At 38.7% G+C, this 19,906-nt stretch overlaps 1 protein-coding gene across 2 annotated transcripts in view; it reads right to left on the reverse strand.

Annotated features, from left to right (window-relative positions):
* The window catches only part of Bank1 (B cell scaffold protein with ankyrin repeats 1), a 261,398-nt gene that overhangs the window by 8,951 nt on the left and 232,541 nt on the right, over nucleotides 1-19,906 (reverse strand). For both annotated transcript variants that reach the window (XM_021158678.1, XM_021158677.1), the window contains 2 exons: nucleotides 6,228-6,406; nucleotides 4,016-4,079 (listed from right to left, as the gene is read on the reverse strand). In XM_021158678.1, the coding sequence (XP_021014337.1) occupies nucleotides 4,016-4,079; nucleotides 6,228-6,406 (243 nt within the window). The remainder of the gene's footprint in view (nucleotides 1-4,015; nucleotides 4,080-6,227; nucleotides 6,407-19,906) is intronic.

The raw sequence follows: 19,906 nt of genomic DNA on the forward strand, positions 1-19,906 counted from the left end.
TTTAAGGGATTTTTGTGCTTCCTCTTTAATGTCTTCTACCTGTTTAGCAGTGTTCTCCTGTATTTCTTTAAGTGAGTTATTAAAGTCCTTTTTAATGTCCTCTACCATCATTATGAGATATACTTTTAAATCCAAGTCTAACTTTTCGGGTGTGTTCGGGTGCCCTGGACTGGGCAAAGTGGGAGTTCTGGGTTCTGATGATGGTGAGTGGTCTTGGTTTCTGTTAGTAAGATTATTACGTTTACCTTTCGCCATCTGGTAATCTCTGGAGTTAGTTGTTATAGTTGTCTCTGTTTAGAGATTGTTTCTCTGGTGATTCTGTTACCCTCTGTCAGTAGACCTGGGAGACAAGCTCTCTCCCATGCGTTTCAGTGGTCAGAGTACTCTCTGAAGGCATGCTTTCCTCTTACAGGGAAGGTGCACAGATATCTGGCGTTTGGACCTCCCTCCTGGCCAAAGATGAAGGCCCAAAACAGGACCTTTCCCAGAAGCTGTGTTGCTTTGGCCTGTCCCAGAAGCTGTTAGCTTCTGTAGTCCACACTCTCACCTGTGCAGACTACTTTCGGCGGAATCCTGGAACCAAGATGGCTCCGGCCGATGCTGAGGGAAAGCCCTACAGGGCTGGGTGGACACCTGTCCTCTGGCCGGGAAGGTGGCCAGATGTCTGGAGCCCAAAAAGGGTGCTGCCTCAGAAGCTCTGTGGCTCCCGCCTATCCCAGAAGCTGTTAGCTTCTGTAGTCCACACTCTCACCTGTGCAGACTACTTTCGGCAGAGTCCAGGAACCAAGATCCCGCTAGTGCTTCTTGCAGTTGAGCCATCTCCCTTACTTTTATTTTTAAATTGTTGCATTGTTCAATTTCTCAAAGTACTTTGAGATAAGAGAGCCCCTGTCCCATTTCTTGCCTTATACCCCCTCACAGTTCCTAATTTACCCCCTTCTTCATGTGTCTTAATTGAGTTTTCACAGTCTACACTTTGTGCTTTATCATGTACAAAATTTGCCCAAGTCAAGTTAACTGCAGCCTCTGTTCTTTGTGCTATTATTGAAATATCTTCATTCTTGAATTTTTGCTTCAAATAGTTATCATTAAAATAATTTACTAAAAGACAAAAACAACTGTCTATAAACACCTCATTTATATGACTTTCCAGGTTTTTATCCTTTTAATGTGGATCTGAATTTATTTCTGTTACTATTTCTTTCTACTTATATGAATTTTTTTAATGTTTCTTTCATTGTATTTTTATCTATGGATCCTCTAATTACATTTATCTACAAACATTATTATTTCACCAAAAGTTTCAAGGATATTTTCTCTGGAATTCTCTCTCTCTCTCTCTCTCTCTCTCTCTCTCTCTCTCTCTCTCTCTCCCTCCCTCCCTCCTTACTCCCTCCCTCTGTCTTCTCCTCCCTCCTTCCCTGCTTCTTTCTTTCTTTTTTTTTCACCTTTTTGAAGATACTACCATATGGTCTTCAGCTCTTCACGGATTCTGACAAGATATTAGTTAATACCCTTAAGCTTTTCCTCTATATGTGATCCATATTTTTTCTGATATTGGGAAAATTATATTGATCTATCTTCATGTCCAATAATAGCTAAATATGATATACTAATTTCATCTAGAAAAGATTTCTTATACTTTTAATGTTGCTTTCCACAACTTTTACTTGGTTATTTTAATTATTTAAAATTTCTCATGTTATTTTATATTTATCTCTTTTGGAAGCCATTTTTTGCATGCTTATGAAATATTTTAATGTCCTCTTATACAAAGGTCAACATGAGACCATCCGTTTTTTTTTCTTCAACAGATGAGATTCTGTGTCTTTATTATGGATTGCTATTTACTGTTAAATAATTTTTAGTCGTTTTTGGTGGAATGTTGGATATTGCATGTCTTGTATCCTTGGATTCTCTGTGGAATCTTGTTTTAGTATACAGTTTAGCTTCTGACATGAACTTCTATAGATTTGACTTCATTTTTTTTTTGTCAATATTCACCAAGAAAAACCTCTAACTATTATTGCATAAGGCCTCAGGTACAGACTATGTTTTTCCTGTTGGTTGTATATTTGGGTTTTGAGGTTGTCAGGCATATCTTTAATAGAGGTTACTGTAAGTCAGAGTCCTGGTATAGCAGGTTTTGGAGGTTTCTGGGAAGTGTTAAGATGGGACCACTCTGATCAGGAAAAAAAGGCTTTCCCAAGGGACCTCTGCCTAGCTCCATTCAATTTCCCTCTGTTCTCTCTCTCTCTCTCTCTCTCTCTCTCTCTCTCTCTCTCTCTCTCTCTGCCTGTCTCTTCTCTTTGTGTGTTTCCTTGCTTTCAGAATTCTAGCAGTTGCTAGCTTGTGCTCCTTGGATAGTGTTATCCTGCACACAGCCACTCAACTCCTCTTTCACCCACAGACTTAAGTTTCACCTGTGTGATTCTGAGCCCACTCTTGCTCAGTTCATTGCACACTCCAGGAGATTCAGTTGTCTCAACTTTGATCTTTCTACATTCTGAGGGTCACAGGGCTGACATGCCTTGCTCTCACACAGTCTGTTAATGCTGCTTGGCAGAGATGTGAGCAGTGGTTAGATTTACCATGTGAGTCTTGCCTGCCTCTGACAACAAAGGCTTCAGCTGCTTATTGTCCACCTCTCAAAATCATGGTTTGATTCCCCCGTGGCTGATAAGAGAACTGATGCTTTATTAAGATGTTGGTGTTGATTTTTGAATTCAAACAAAATATGCGTGGTAGATTCTAATCTGTGTGCTTTTTTTCCAGTTTCTCAAATCCTATTTCCTTATTTATAGATTATGAGCAAAAGTTATCTAGTATGAATATTGGAGGAAATATTGGTATTCAATATGAGCTTTTTAGATACAATTGCTATTTTTTACATAACTTTTAATAAACTTAATTATAAATTTTGTAAGTTTATAAGTTGTTAAAAGGTAATCTTTTTATGTAGTAATGCAACTCTGTAGATCTCAGTTATATGTAAATGAATCTCTTGCTTGTGATGTTAATTATTTTACAAAGTGTATTTCTAAATTAGAAGATATTTGTAAAAAGGTTTTAAAAATTCTCTCCAGGGAAAATAGATATCAGTACAATAACACATGGAGAAGAAACTTCACACACTGAGTCTCCACATGATATACAACCCAAAAGTTATATAATATATACATGTAGTAGATAGATGCAAATTTTGCAGTGCTCATTCTTAGTGGTTTGTTTTAAATTTGTTCTTGTAAGAGGAGAGATTTGGTGAAAGAGTGGCCACATATTGATAATATACCTTAATTTCAATTATGGAGTGTGTTATTCATCTCTGAAGTAGATTTACCATCTTAATGATATCGAGTCTGTTAACACTGGTGTTTCCCTATTCCCATGGCAACTGTTAACTATTAGCAAGGGAAATCTGCACTGCCAAGAACCATGTGGTTTCCAGGGAGACCCACCTGGTAAATGGTAGTTAAAATGATCCACATGTAGACAATTGTAAGACTTAACTGTGTAGGAGTGATTGCCTATTTGATTCCCCATATAATAACCAATAAAAATGTGGGAACAAGATTATCTTATTTGTAAGTTACATAGAAAACAAATGGATAAATTGTGAGCATTGGCTGCTCAATCTGGGTCAGTAGAGCACTGCTCAGTCTGGGTCAGAGGAGCACTGCTCAATCTGGGTCAGTAGAGCACTGCTCAGTCTGGGTCAGAGGAGCACTGCTCAATCTGGGTTAGTAGAGCACTGCTCTGTCTGGGTCAGTAGAGCACTGCTCAATCTGGGTCAGGAGAACACTGCTCAGTCTGGGTCAGTAGAGCACTGTTCAGTTTGGGTTAGTAGAGCACTCCTGTGACTAATCCTGTTTAGTAGAGAAGGAACCAGAAAGATTAAATCCCCAGCTCAAAGAATAGGAAGTAAAGATTTGAGCTGAAGCCCATTCGGATCTCCAGTTCCTTCATTCCTATTCAACCCCCTTCTCGTTTTGAGTAGCAGACAACTTGTACTCACCGTAGGCATTTTCATCCTCTGGCCTTTTCCCAATAATGTTGTCTCGTAGTTGCCGTAGCTTTTCCTTAATGAAAGCATAGGATATAGAACATATAGAACATAGATATCAAGATTTAAAAATCTTTAATGGATCAAAAATGAAAGCATTTATCACTATTATCACTGCTCCAAACTACTACTTAGTAATAACTTGCTATTTTTAAGATGTCCAACCCATTTTTGACACTCTATACATAATCTTATTCTTCATGAAGTAGATGTAAAACGGTAGCATCCTGTTTTATAGAGCGAGAAACTGAAGCGTAGGGAGGCTAACTTCTCTAAATCACAGTTCTAAGCCAGGACTAGAAATGGAGCTTAGTTTCATGCCTACGTCTCTCATGGTCCAGCCAGCTACACCAGATAGCTGAGTGCTGCTTGCAGATAGCTGAATGCTGCTTGCAGCCCATCTCCAGCCTCCATGAGGTATATTTTTTCCTGGTACTGTTATTTCTAAAAAAAATATTAAGTTACTAGGGGAGAATACTATGAAACTAGATTCCTTTTCTCAGAATATTTGTGACCTTTGTTTTCAAAATATTCTGCTTAGCACATTTATTATCATTTTAGCAGAAACGAAAACCACTCCAGTGTTCCATACATTTCTTTAGCAGAAGACTTTAGAGGGCTTGGTTGGTTGTCTTCAGGAATGCTTCTTTTCTAGGAGGTATTTCCATGGCATTGAAGATGTTCTTCTCTGAGTGAAGATGTATGCCCCAGGCATTCTAACGAGTGAGGTCAAAGGTCACCACCTCATCTTCAGGGCTAGGGATTCTATTTGACTCTTCCCAGCCCTTCAAATTCTTTAATTTCTATATTTGAAAATAAGCCATTTTCCCCAGAGCAATCCTCCACTAACCATGTCATAAGAAACACTAATAAATTCATTTCCAGGGTACAAATGAAAACATTTGCAGCTAGAAGAGGAAAACGAAAAATAATATGAGTACATGTGTGTATGTGCTGCCTTAAATATGGCCACATAGGTATAAACATACATGCAAAATTGGAACAAGTGTTTCAAGAATGAATTAGGGAAGTAATTTCTAAGAAGCTGTATTCCAATAAACTGTATTGAAATCTTTATTTTTATAAGGGGTTGAGAAGGGTAATGTATATGTATTCCTTGGGAGCAAAATGAATTGCGTGAGTTTGTACTTGAGTACATTTTTCCCATGTTAGGATTAGAGTAACTGTCAAGGTGATGGTATTGATAAAGATGGAGAAATAATGCTATTCTGCTTATGAGGAATGCACAGGTGCAGAATTCTACCCTCCTCTTTCTTTAGCATTTGTTTGGAAAAATAATTGCCTTTGATTAGTATTGTGAAACCTGGACCACTTTCAGCCATCGACTGGCAACCAGAGCTGCAGTTCTAGGTAGGTAGTGTCTGACAAGCTATGATCTCAGATGCTTGGAAAGTCCTATCACCTACACTGCTTTGGCCAAGATGCTATATTGTTTGAAATTTCATCACAGTGACTCATTTTTCTATTATTAAGAAGCTACATTGTTTCTTAGAATAAAGACGATCTCTTGGTAGGGGTGGCATATTCAGCTAATATTAGCTCTCTGTATTTTGCCCTAAGTTGGCTTATTAAATATGTTTAATCAAGCAGATACAAGGAGGCTTCCTGCCGTGGAATGAATAGAACCTTAAAATATTTTAGGAGTGGGAAACCCCATGAGATAAGTAGAATATGACATGGACATCTCTTACTGAGCACAGTCAAGATGACATAGGTGACATATTTTATAAGAAGAAAGAGGTTAAAATTGGTCATATTTAGGACTAAATGCCTGCTGTGATATCATTTTTTTGTTCTCTTTAATTTTAGTCTTGTTATAGATTTTAGAATACTGAGCCCTTGTAAGGATGCTTCATCTTAATTTCAGCAATGAGATAAAAACAAGTGTTCTCTGCACACAGGACAGGGATTATAAGATGACTTGGTGTTTGCTTTGATGTATGGATTCCAAGGTTGAGTCCATACAAATAACTCATCAGTGCAGACTTCGGATATTTTTCTCAAGCTTTCAGCTGATTGTTGCAAACATCATTTTAGTGGTGCATTAAGAACAAAAGAACTGTCTATATTTCTTGTCACTAAACATGTAAAGAGCCTATCAGGAAGTCTGTAAGTGAAGGAATGTTCCAGAAGATCATATTACCTGCTGAATCATTTCCAGACCACTCTTTCCCATCTGCCAATGTTTAAATTTCTCTAGAGCTTCATCCACAGACATTTTCCCATTCTTGACTCTCTCCTGCAGGAGAATCAGTTCTTCCTGCCCAGTAGTCAGATAATCCCTTGTACTAGGGAAAGTTGGGCCCTCCATTCGAGTTTTGTCTATGATACAAGAAGAGAATATTTTAGTAGGAAATTTACATTTGAACTACTAGGACAAAAATCATTTCACATGATAAACCATTGGATTTTCTTCCTCTTAACTGATATTCACAGTTGAATAATAAGCTAGTGTAAAATTTTTGTTTCACTATTTTTGAGAGAAATTATCACTGCATAACCCAAGATGACCACATACTGAAGATCTTCCTGCCCCAGCTTCCCACCTACTGAGATCTCATGTCTGTGACATGCTGAGACAGTACAAAACTTGTAATATATTGCATCTGTATTATGGGTAAAAAATAACTTTATCACTGTAAAAGATTAGGGATAAGTGAAAGTCCTGTGCTTTCATAGACAATATCATTCCCTCACCCCATTTGTGTGTGTGTGTGTGTGTGTGTGTGTGTGTGAGAGAGAGAGAGAGAGAGAGAGAGAGAGAGAGAGAGAGAGAGAGAAATTAAAATGAGATCCTGTGGGTGGAGATTCCATGGTGACTAAATAGAGGAATACGAGGCCTGCCTCCTTTTCCCAAAGGGAACTAAAGCAAAAGATGAGAGCTGCACTTTGAGTTAAGTGACTGTCAGGGACCTATGACATTCATCCTGGCAGAAACTGGAAGCTTTGAAACCCAGAGACTGCAAAATGGAATCAGAGCAGGAGGAGCCAACAGCTGCAACCTGGCTACCCAGTGGGGAAGGGAGACACTCTTCAGAGAAAATGGAAGAGTCCCAGCAAAGTTCATTAGCACAGATATTAGCAATCTTAGCTATTGGAAAGTTTTCCTGTTGTCATCATCATGTGGGCCATTTAAGGAAGCAACCTAAGCCTTCCTGTAGGTGTAGTCGCTTTTCTCTAGAGGAAGGACTCCTATCTCCCCATAACCCCAAGAGCCCATTCTGTTATCATGTGAAGGCAGCTATTGTCTGAATTATACTTACCCCTAGGGGTCAAAGACCTGTGCAGATCCCAATATCTGGTCCCTAACACCAGATATCCTACCATAATAGCAAAGCCTCATAGACCTAAAATGACTCAGCAGAGCACCGGTGACTCGAGCACAGCTACTTCAGGAGACAAATTATATACCACAAGAGCTACAAAGTGGGGGTGAGGAGGATAACTAGGATACATTTAAGGAGCTATGAGACCCATGCAAATGAAAATTACAAAACTTCCAATATAAATTACAGAGAGGACATTATAGCATAGAAATATGTTCATGGATTAGAAGGTAGAATATCCATACAATCAGAACAACCTTCAGGGTCAATAGCATCACCATCAAACTACCAAAGACATCCCTCCCAGAACTAGAAGAAAACACTAAAATTCATATAAAAGCAGGTTCCCAAGCACAATTGGAAGTCATCATGTTAAATAAACTAAGACACAGCATGAAAAAATATCTGCATGTTCCCTCCTACATGAGACTACTACAAAACTCAGTTGGAAGATAGAATTCACAGAGCTACCTGCTGGGAAGTGGTGGAGAAGAGGGACAAGAGGAGGCTGATGAATGAGCACATAGCTCGAGAGAAGTAACAAGTCCTAGTGTAGGGGAGAATATAGCACACAATAACCTACTATATACTTTATGCACAGCAGAAGAGGAGGCTAAAGCTTCCACACAAAGCAATAATGAAACAGAAACATTCATTCCCCTGGTTTGATTGGTACACAGTGTATAGACACATTGAAGAATCATACTGTTCTTAAAATGACTCTAATTATTATAAGTATTTAGGGAGACGTAACGGAAACTTCCTTGCCTTGATCATAACGCACTATACACATATATTAATTCTTGTACTGTTCCCTATAAATTTCTAAAGGTAACAAAAGAAATTATAATGAAGATATTATGTGGACAAATGACTTAATCTAGGACCTGCCATATATAAAAATATTGATGTCATTAATATTAAACATTCGTTGAAGAAACACTATCTCTAATTTTGAGAAAGGAGACCACAGTTAAAAAAAAACTAAAGGTCATCAAAGACTTAGGGGCATTTGAAAACCTTATCTCTAGAAGATGGAAATACTGATTGATTTTGTAATTAAATGTTTTCTTTTTAAAAGGTTTTATTTAGGAGGTTACCATGTAATTTTTTGTGTATCACAGACGAATAGAAAGGCCCTGGGTCCTATGTGATTGCCAATGGAACACTGGAGGCTGGTATAAGACAAGGGGAGAGGGTGGAGTAGGGAGCCTACTGGCAGGACACAGGCAGATTCATTTGCTCACTGTGGTATTCAAAGACATAAGTAGACCCACATGTCTTTGGGGAGGCTATGGCAACTCCAGACCACCTCAATCCCTGTAACTGAGTAACAACACACTTGTGCAACCTGCCTGGCCTTGGGACTCATCTGAGTTTTCAACTTCTTGTTTATGTAGCTTTTTAATCTACTCATTGTAATGTCTCAGGGGAAGCATGTTCTTAACAGGTTGTTATTTCACAATATGCCCAGTGCAGAAGGACATAAAACTATCCTATTCAGCTAGAATTTGGTTATCTAGCCCTGGGGGAATCTTTAGGGATCCTTTTCATAAAGGAAGAAACTGGACAAACATGAAATCATAACATAAAAGATTTGAGAGATGGCAGAGGGGTGTTCTTGTCTATAAATGTGGTCACTGATGGAACTGAAAATGATTTCTCTGGAAGGAAGATATTTTAAGCTCTAGGCAGTACCTTTAATTATCTGAAGGGTACCAAGCCCAGTTGTGTGGACTGACCCCTAATGTCCATTTTGGTGAGTTCAGGTCCAGGGACATTGGAAGACTCTCTTTCTGAAAGGTTCTTTGCATCTAAATCATGTCTATGGCAATCATTTTGCCTTCCTGGAGGGACATCCTTGACTTTTCAGAAGTTTATTGCTCCAGAACTAACATATTGTCAGCAGATTAGAATCCCAGGAGAAATGAAGACTGCAAGCCAGCCTGAGGGCTAACTGGTTGAGCAGCAAAAATCACCAAGAGCTGTTGAGATTTTGTTTCTTTTACAACTTGATATTTATCAGCTTCCACACAAATTCAGCTCCTGAGATTAGCTTCCTGTAGTGCTAAGCGCCACCCTACCACAACAGAAGGGCAGCATCCCCTTAGAAGCTATACCATTAAGGTAAACCATTACCTTATTTCTGACATCCGTTTGCCTAACCCAGAACCCATTTTTATCTCAAGTAACACAGGTAGCTAGCTACATTTTCTGTACCCACTGAAGGTGTCTCCAGTAAACTATTTCCAGAGACGTGCCAATTACAATTTTGCTTCATGAATAGGTTCCACTGAATTAAAATACTGCATCTGGGGCGGGGGGCGTGGTATCAAGATGACTCACTGGGTAAAGGTCCCTACTGCCAAGCCTAGAAACAGGAATCTGATCCTGAGATCACACATGCACTATGCCACTCCTCCAACACATATACATTTATTTTTATTAATTTATAATAAAGAACGAATCCTTCTTAATAATTTTGTTTCAATTACCCCACCTAATTTCAAATTCTTAACTTTTAAATTGTAAACAAGATGATTTCAAGGCAGAAAGAAATGTGTTTTGTTCCTTCATAATTACGTAAACACAACAGTCTCAAATCGAGAGAGAGAGACAGAGAGACAGAGAGAGACAGAGAGACAGAGAGACAGACTGAAACCCAGTCTCAAGTCTTAGTAGTGAGCTGCTTATGTACAAGCTAATATCTCTCATCCCTGCCTTTCCTTCTCATATGAAATAGACTAAAGCACCTCCCTTGATAAATTATTATTAAGTGGGATATGCTCCAAAGAAAAATGATCTAGAAACTTCACTACCTCCTCCTTCATGGCAGGTTCATTATTCTAAAAGTAGGGCCTATAACTTTTGGCAATGTTGGCAGTCTCTTTTTGTCACTCCCAGATGTAGTAGAGGCAGCTTTTCCCCACATCCCACCTCTGTGTTTCTGTTTGCTTTGAGAAGAGTTAATATGATTATTAGATAATTTTCATCAAAAAGTTTTTGTCAACCTGCTAGCTGCTTGTTTGAAACCCTTGGTCACATGATGTAAAAGCCTCAAGACCGACTCATGGTTTAGTTCCTTTCAATTTCTCTTTTTAGTATTTTTTTCATTTGATTTGAATATTGTTCACAAAAGCAACAAATCATCTATTATGTGAATATTTGCGTGTGTGGAAGAGGTCAGAAAGCATTGCGCTGAAATTCTGTTGGTGACTGACTGGCTTGGATATATTTTACTAAAGCTTTCGAAGGAAACAAACCTGAATAGGGCTGGCTGTTAGATAACAAGGCCAAAGTGAACCATTTGCTTCATAGATACCATGCAGTTGCAAAGAACATAATGAAAGGGATGGCCGCCCTATACAAGAGCTTACTCTACAGAGACAAATACAAATGCAGGCTAAAAACAATAAGCACAGAAGAGAAAATCAATACAAATTCAAGGTGATTATTGGGAAGAGTATTTCCTCTCAACCTACAACTTAATGTAAAGATACCATATTGATTTGACAATAAAACCTACTTCTCTTTCCAGCTTGGCTTCCCCTATGGAGTATGTTACTCTTTGTCCTGGCAGGAGATGCACTACAGTAGGAACTACCCACACTGTAAAGACCATTCTGGTCCATTTTTATCTATTCTCTTCTCCCCTGTTCCATGTTCCCCTTCCCTTTTCCTCTTTGTCTTTCTATCCCCATCTCATTTTCTCTTCCCCTCCCTTTCTTTCTTTTCTATGTGTGTGTATATCCACCAGAGTTCATACATGTGGAGGTCAGAGGTCAATGTCAGGTCTCTACCTCAGTTATTCTACACCTTAGTTTTTAAAGCAGTATACCTTGCTGAATCTAGAATTTTTCAATTTGGCTTAGATTGTCTGGCTAGCAAGCCCAATGGATCTGCCTATCTCTGTGCCCTTAGCTCTGCCCCTAGCTCTGGTATCACAGATGAACTTCTCTGTCCAACCTTTTATGTGTGTCAGGCATCAATACTCAGGTAAGCACATTACGCACTGAGCAATCTCCATAGCCATTTCTTTTCATAGTAAAAAGATTAAGGCATGTTGTATACTATATATTCACAGAAAATTAATCTGTAACATTGGAAAGAACTCCTTTGTAGTAGGGCTTAGAAGGTGGCTAGATTTAAGTCTGGTTGTGTTTTATTAACGAGTTTGAGAACTGGTAGGCAACTAGACCAAGATCCACAGGGCAATGCTGAGTGATATCTGGACTACAGACTTGTTTATAAACTCTAGAGCCTCCACATATCCTTAACTTGAGGGCTGCATATATATTTGGTACCACTTCATTTGTTTATTGGCTTTAAGTTCTGTTTTCTCCTAGCACTTGGAAAACACAAAGGTACTAAGAATCGACATGATTCTCATTCACTAGTGGATGCCTCCCAAGTGCCTTGGTGCTTATTCATGTAGAGTGTTCATTCCCTCTATTGTTTGTTTTGACTTAGGATTACACTCATGTGTACTGATTTTTTTCTCCTTGTCTCACAACCCAAGAATCTTACGTTGTTGTTCTGTAAACATTTTTAATGACTGCATTGAGTCTCCAAGTGCACGCAGTCAGTGAGGTATTTATCCATTCTCCTCTCAGATGCTACTTGTTTTCTGTTTGTACAGCCATGCATCGCCAGTGCTACTCCCACAGGTCTCCTTGCCCACACTGGTGGTTATTTTGTAGTGATAGTTTCTGAGCATGTGATTTCTGAGTATAAACATGTTTAAAGCTCTGAATCCTTTCTGCCACTCACATTTTCCCGGAAGTGTTGTGTCACTCTGAGCAGTGGGGAAGTACCCTTTCTATTGTACTTTTGATTGTATTTCATTACTTAATTAAAAATAAAAAAACCCAAAAAAACAAAACAAGCATACCCTCCTGGGGCCCTACTTGTTATTAGGCTTTTTTGGGTCTGTGGGTTTTAGTACAGTTATCCTGTCCTTTATGGCTAATATCCACTTATAAGTGAGTACGTACCATATTTGTCTTTCTGTGTCTTGGTTACCTCACTCAGAATTACCTTTCTGAGTTCTATCCATTCACCAGCAAATTTCATAATGTTGTTGTTTTTAATGACTGAGTAACATTCCATTGTATAAATACCACATTTTCTTTATTCGTTCTTGAGTTGAGGGATACCTAGGTTGTTTCTAGTTTCTGTGATGAACACATCTCGCTGAGAAGGGGAAATGGATTAGACATTGGGGGGAGGGTGGATGGATGGAGGAGAATGAGTGAAGAAGGGTCTAAGGATGGTACAAAGGAGATAAAGTGGGTGATTACTGAGGGAGAAAGTACTGGGAGAAACAACTGGATTGGAAGGTGGTGTATCTCTGGGATGAACTATAAATCTAGAATAATAGAAACTCCCAGGATTCTTGCATGACTCTAGATAAAACTCCTAGGTGTAGGGGGTGTTTCTGATGCTTGTGAATGCTACATGTGAACTGCATGTGAACGCTGAAGATCTGTTCCCCAATTGGTTTTTGATTGATCAATAAAGATGCTAATGGCTAGTGGCTGGGCAGAAGAGGTGGGGATTCCAGGTTCCTGCAGACAGGCTAGTAGATGCAGGAGGAGCAAAGGGATTTCGTCATGCTTTGGATGAGAGAGAGAGCCACCAGCCATGTGAGATCTCAGATGGAGTGGTCATTGGCTGCTTTCCCGACTGGGCCTAGGGTAGTAGGTGGGAATTTAGAAACACAACTAAGCTGAGGGCTGCTTTAGGGTTCTGAGTGAGAAAAAGGTGATAAGACAACTAAGTCGAGGTCAGATTTAGAGATGTTTAGCCAGGAACACTGAAGGGAAGGGCACATTAGCAGTGAGAAACTTAGAAATGCTCAGCCATTGAGCTGAAAAGCATATTAAAAATAAGCTAATGTGTATGTGTATCTCATCTGTGGATGTAGGGGAACAGTGGTGGCTGGTAGCATGGTCTACTTGGAGCTTAACGCAGGATAGTAGAATCTACATGCTACACCTAGCAATGGGGAATATGGAGCCTGAACAGGCCATCTCTTGTAACCAGGCAAGTCTTCCTTCCAATGTAGGGATTGGGCACCAACCCAGCCACAAAACCTGAGACCCACAATCTGTACTGCCTAAAAGATGTACAGGGGTAAAAGATAGAGCAGAATTTGAGGGAAGACCCAACTTGAAACCCATCCCATAAGAGGGAACCAAAACCCTGGTGCTATTAATGATATTCTGCTATCCTTGCAGACAGGAGCCTAGCATAACTGTCATCAGAGAGGTTTCACCCAGCAACCAATGGAAACTGATATTTAGACCCACACCTGAACGTTAAGTGGAATTTGGGGAATCTTGTGGAAGATGGAGAGGAAGGATTGAAGAAGTCAGAGGGGTCAAGGACACCATATGAAAACCTACAGTATCAACTAACCTGGGTCCATAAGGGTTCATAGAGATTGAACTGCCAAGCAGACAGCATGCATGGGCTAGACCTAGGCCCTCTACAGATATGTAACACTTGTGCAACTGAGTCTTCATGTAGGAGTGGCTCTCTCTGACTACATTGCCTTCTTTGGATCCTTTTCACTTAGGTGGGCTGCCTTGTCTGTCCTTTATAGAAGATACGCACAGTCTTATTGCATATCAATAGGCCAAGGCTGATTGATATCCTTGGGAGGCCTCTCCTTTTCTAATTCTCAGTAGATACATTAATTTAAGTGATATGCTCTGAGAATATCTAGAATTTTCTGAAAAAAAAGAAGAATGTTCATAATGAACAGCTTTATTTTATTCCTAACAAACCTCAGCAGGAAACTAGAAATGTATTTCCATTTATTTTTAAGAAATTATTATTTATTTTGTTATAAATATTAAAAGCATAAATGTTAAAATAATGAATGTATATATGTATCATCAATCAAAATTATTATGTATTTCTTAATTAAATAACTGATATATTAGTACTTCTATATGGAATAGTTATTATATTCAAACTCTTTCACTTGGATTTGAAATTGATTGCTAAAATTTATCTCTATAATATTATACAAACATTTCTTATTAGTCTAGTAGTATTTAAAAATTTTTTTTACCTCATTTGATGTAATTTTCATAATGTATTCTTACTAAAACAATGCTATGTTTTACATGAAAAAATCTTCTGGACATTACATTCTCCTATTTTACTACTGATTTTCCTGTTTCTTCCTTTGTCTTTTTCTTTTCTTCCATCTTTTTCTCCTTTCCCTCCCTTCCCTTTCTATGATTTCCTTATTGATGTATTCTTTCAATTGTATTTGCCATAGACTTTGATAATTGCCTTTAAAAAGTGAACACACACACATAATATGTGACAATTCATTTTAATTGTCAATTAGAGACAACCTAGAGTCACCTGAGTAGAGTCTCAGTGAGGGATTATCTAGATCAGGTTGACCTGTAGGGATCTTGGTGGGGCTACCTTGATTGCTAATTGATGTAGAGAGACGATGTACACATATTGTGGGTAGCACATTTTTCTAAGCATGGAATCACAGACTGTACTGTGGATGCTGTGTGCCAGGAGATGGGCCTGGCTTCATTTCTTCTGCTTTTGATTATGGATGTGATGGAGCTAGCTGCTGTACATTCCTCTTCTAGACTTTACTCCACTGATGGAGTGTTACCAGGAATTGTGAACTAAAAAACCCTATCTCCCTAAGCTGCTTTTTGTCAGGATATTTTATCATAGCAACAGAAAGGAAACTAGAACTTTCTGTATTTTTGTAAATTCTGATTTTTCTTCCTTCAAATTAGTTATTTGAGAGTTTCCTACATTATGTTTTGATATATTCACACCCCCAACTCCTTTCAGATCCCACCCAACTTCGTATCATTTTTTTCTTAAGCCTTTACGACCATTATGTGTTGTCAAGTTATTCTTGATTATATGATTATATGGTCTTTCATCTGAGTGTGGCCAACCTACCAGGGGCCACATTCTTAGAGAAAACACTTTTTCCTCTTCCCAGTGTCTAACAATTGTCACTATCTTCACACTATGGGTGGGACTGCACTCCCTCATTCCCTCTCCATACTGGGACTTGGTTGGCTATGGCTTGTATACCTTTTGTGTTGGCAGTCACAACTATTCATGAGTTCATAAGTACAGTTTCCCTGCTGTGTCTCTAAGGCACTGCTTCCTTGTAGTCACACACAACCTCTGGCTCTTTCACTTTCAAAGTCTACCTTTCATTTTCAGCTTTCATTATTAGTTCATTAGCATTCATCCATTTTTATGCTTTTGTAATAGAACATCCAGTTTTTTAATAGTGGAAGATTTTTGAGACTATTGAGCTAGCTTTGTTCACAGACATGTTATGTGTGTGCTTTCTAAGTATTCAGTTGGATTTTAATTCTTTCTCTGTCTTAATACAAATGCCAAATTTTTCTTCAGTTATTTTCATTTTGCACCTTGTTATTAATTTGAAAAATATTTTGCTGATAACAAGATAGTTAAATACTGAGTCATACCTTTATTTACTATTTTGTTAGCAAGTATAAAATTAAAGAATGTTAGGGATAGAACTTATAAAGCTAAGTATTATATTATCCTAATGTTTAGGTATTCCTGTCTTGTTTGACTTTTTAAAAGAGTTTCCTTATTGAATAGTCACAGAATTTAAAACTTTATATAACTGTGATTATTTGCCTTTTTAATTTTGCTAGATTTTATTTAAATATTGAGATACTTTTATCATTTGTCATAAATGTAAAGGAGTGATATGCATCTGTGATGATTAGTTTTATTATGGAATAAAAGGGGTTAAATTCTGGTTGGGATAGTACAGGGTAGATAAATACAGGGAGTAATAAATAATACTGAACACTTTTCAAAAAAAAGTCACAATGAAACCTAGTACTATAAAAGCTCCCTGATCTGTGTACAAACACATAAAAATTTAAATGAAGCTATTTTATAATGGTGCAACAAGGCCCCTAGTAGGTATCATAGACTACATATAAAAAAATTCTAGTATCATGAATAAGTCTCTTCTTGTTGGATAGTCAGATTCCAGAGATCTCCAAATATTACAGCCCATCACCAATGTTCCTGGTTACCTTCCAGTACTTGATAGTAAGACCCTATTACTGAAAAATGTCACCCTTTGTTCTGGAAACAGCAGGACAGCTGCACATGGTTAGTTATGATAGCATGCACAAACCTTTGCAAGCCCAAGCAGACCAAGCCTTCGCATGGAGAATGTAGGTGAGCTAGCTCTCTCTAACAGTGAAGCCCTGGTAAGTCAACCATGCTCCAGTGGAAAGTCACACATTCAAGAATACTTGAGTAGCACAAATTTGTCTGGGCCATGAGGGAAAATGACACAAAGTTGGGCGAATAGGAAGTGCAGGATGTATATGGGATGAGTTAGGAGAGGGAGGGTAAATATGATCAAAACATATAGGACATTTCCAAAGAACTAATAAAAATGCATAGAAGATACCCAATGTCTTCCTTGATCGCTCTCCACTGAATGTTGGCCTCTCACTAAACCCTGAACTTCCTGGATTGGCTAGCTGGCTCACCACTGAGTTTAAGATGTCCACCTGCCCCCAGTTCCTCAGCACTGCGACTGTAGGTGTGATCACATTGAACCAGTTCTTATGCTTACACACAAGTATTTTATAGATTTAATAGATTCGTTGTTTACTATCAAATTTTGGTACTACAACCTATTTTAAAGCTCTTGAGTTTGATTAACCTATTATTAATATAAAATATATTTGAGGTAAACACTTAAGTGTTTTTCTGTCCTTTGGTTCTGTTTCTTGTTCAGGTCATATTTTATTGTCAGAGCTAGGACTGCAGAGGGTTTTGATAGAAGCAGCATACAAAGCAGGTCTTGGGGAATAGTAACTTTTCCCTGTAGAATGGAGGCACGAGTTGCTGGGACTACATTCCTGCTAAGGCACATGTGACCAGTGGGATACCTGCCTATCCCTTCTCTCCATCCTGTAGTTTTACTTGAGGGCCTCAGGAAACTAACAAAGAAACCTCATCCTCTTACCTCCTCACTGTCTACTGGAGGGCACGTCCTGTATGTATAGCCATAAAAGCTGAAGAGAAGAAGAAGCCTTTGAAGAGAGCAGTAGGCTGGGGTTGGGCTCCATGGTGAGGGAGGGATTGGATGGCCTCCTTCTCTATGGGAAAATGGAAGCCTCATTTTACAGACTGCAAGGGTATACTTTTTACCTTGGTTCTATCAGCCACATTTTTTAAAAAAAAATTAGAACTAGCCCTAGATTCCTCTGAACTCATTTTTAAAAAAACTTTTGTCTTCATTATTATTAGGAAGTTTGTATCTCTCAGGTTTTGCCTTCATTTCTGACAGAAGTTACATAGCGCACGTTAGCACAGTCTCATTTTAGGCAAGAAATAAGAAACCATATTAAAAAAAATCAGGTATAACTTTAACCAAAAAAAATACCCTTTGTGAGCAATATGACAAATGGAAATATGAGTTATACTGGAAAAAGCAGCTGAAGCCACTATTCTTTTATGGAGTACAAATGTTCACATTTTGACAATTTTCCCTCTTTTCTATTTAATATATCTAAAATTGGCAAGCATAGCCTGATGGAAATACCACAGGGCTCAGAAGTCTCTTTTCCCCCACATAAGAGTAATGCCTTCCACGTTTCTCCAGGTCTCCTGCTTTAAAGACAATTTTATTATTTAACATTTATCAAACTGGCCAGCACTGTGTACTCGGAGAACACAAAATATGCTCCCTGACTAAATCTTTTCCACGGGCATGCAAACCCCTCCGAAAGACAAGCCCATAATAACTCTGTAGTTTGGATTGAAGAATTGGGCAGAGACTTTGCCAGGATTACAAACTTCTAAGCCCATAGGGCCAAACACAAAGTTTCAAAACAAAGTTTTGGTGATTGATTATTAAATATACCCAAATAGCATAGTCATTATCACAAACAAATATGTTCTTTCAGATTTCTGGTACTGATAAAGTGACTATTGATATATTTTTATTTTATTCTTTAGATAGAATTATGACTTCAGGGAAATGTATTTCAGACATGAGAAATCCACATGGAAAGAATGATAATGTAAAAGTTATCTATAGAACATTTACATATAACGTCTACATTTACATACAGAGTATGAATGGCAACCAAAATTTGGAAGTTCTATAAGTAATTCTTATGCTTATCTAGATCTGGGGCTGCTTGCTGTAGACATTTGATTAGAATTGGTATACCCTTGTATTAGGGTTTGCCCTGAGTAACAGCAATTAGGGATCCTTCATTTGGCTTTTTAATTAACTGAGATGAGCAGATTATTGGTGAGTGCCATGACCAGGGGGGCTGTTTGGTAATGTTTCTGTTCTTTGTTTGCTGTGTTTCTAATGGAGTTGGTCTTGGCATGGTAGAAAAAGCCCAAAAGAAATCACACATTTAGGAACCATGGGCAATCTGGAAGCTGAGAATAGGATATAATGTTGTGTTCACATCCTCGAGGAAGGAACTTCCTGTGCCTCTAGTGAACTTTGGGGATTTGTGGATCATGGTCTAGTGGCCCCATAACTGCCAACCTATTTTATAGGATGCTTGATATTTGGCAAACACCCAAATGATGCAGAAGCCTTTCCCTCCGTGAGAATTTCATGAATTCATCAGCCCACAGAGAACTCTGCTATACAGAATCCTGGCTCACTCCAAATATGCCGACGAGATCTATTCCTCTGGTTTGTGGCAATGAACAGGCCTTTGACTTCTTCCTGGCTCAGGGCTAGGAAATGGAGAGGAATAGAAGCACATTATATCTGTGACACCATTCTTCTGCATTTTCTGATATCAAAACCAAGTTGGGAAAATTGACTTTAAAACTGCATTTTGGTGAAAAAATTTATCTGTGATCTATGAACTGGGGTTCTTAGCACTTTCCTCTCGTATTTCTTCAAGATGTAAAATTCTAGTCAAAGAATTCCTTTGAGTTCCCACAGAAATGGTGCCAATTAATTTTTTTTCTGTTCCTCAGGAAAATTCCTTGGCTCAGCAATAATGTAACTTCCTGGCAGCCCCTTGGCAGACTTGAACATAGAGATTCTGAAGTGCTTTCAGTTTCCGTGGGGAAATAGTTGGCTCTTATGAGACCCTTTGCTTCCAGAATACAGTAGGAGGAATACATCCTTTAACCGTTTTCAGGAAACCTGTCTAGGTCCCTTAGAAAATCTTAACTCAGGTCCTGCGCGATTGGACTGGAGCAGAAGCTGTGTTCCACTCACCAGAAGTCTCAAATTCCTGTGGTGGGTGTCGTGTGTAGCTGGCGGATGTCAGCCGACCCTGAGTCCTAGCTACCCCGGTGCTGGTCCGACCGGAAGAGGCTTGTGGCCCTACTCAGGCCGTTTTTCTGCTTCCCTAACTAATGCAGTCTCAGGTCCTGCGCGCAATTGGATTGGAGCAGAAGCTGTGTTCCACTCACCAGAAGTCTTAAGATCCTGTGG

This window comes from Mus caroli, chromosome 3, assembly GCF_900094665.2.
Source record: "Mus caroli chromosome 3, CAROLI_EIJ_v1.1, whole genome shotgun sequence".
NCBI classification, from domain to species: domain Eukaryota; kingdom Metazoa; phylum Chordata; class Mammalia; order Rodentia; family Muridae; genus Mus; species Mus caroli.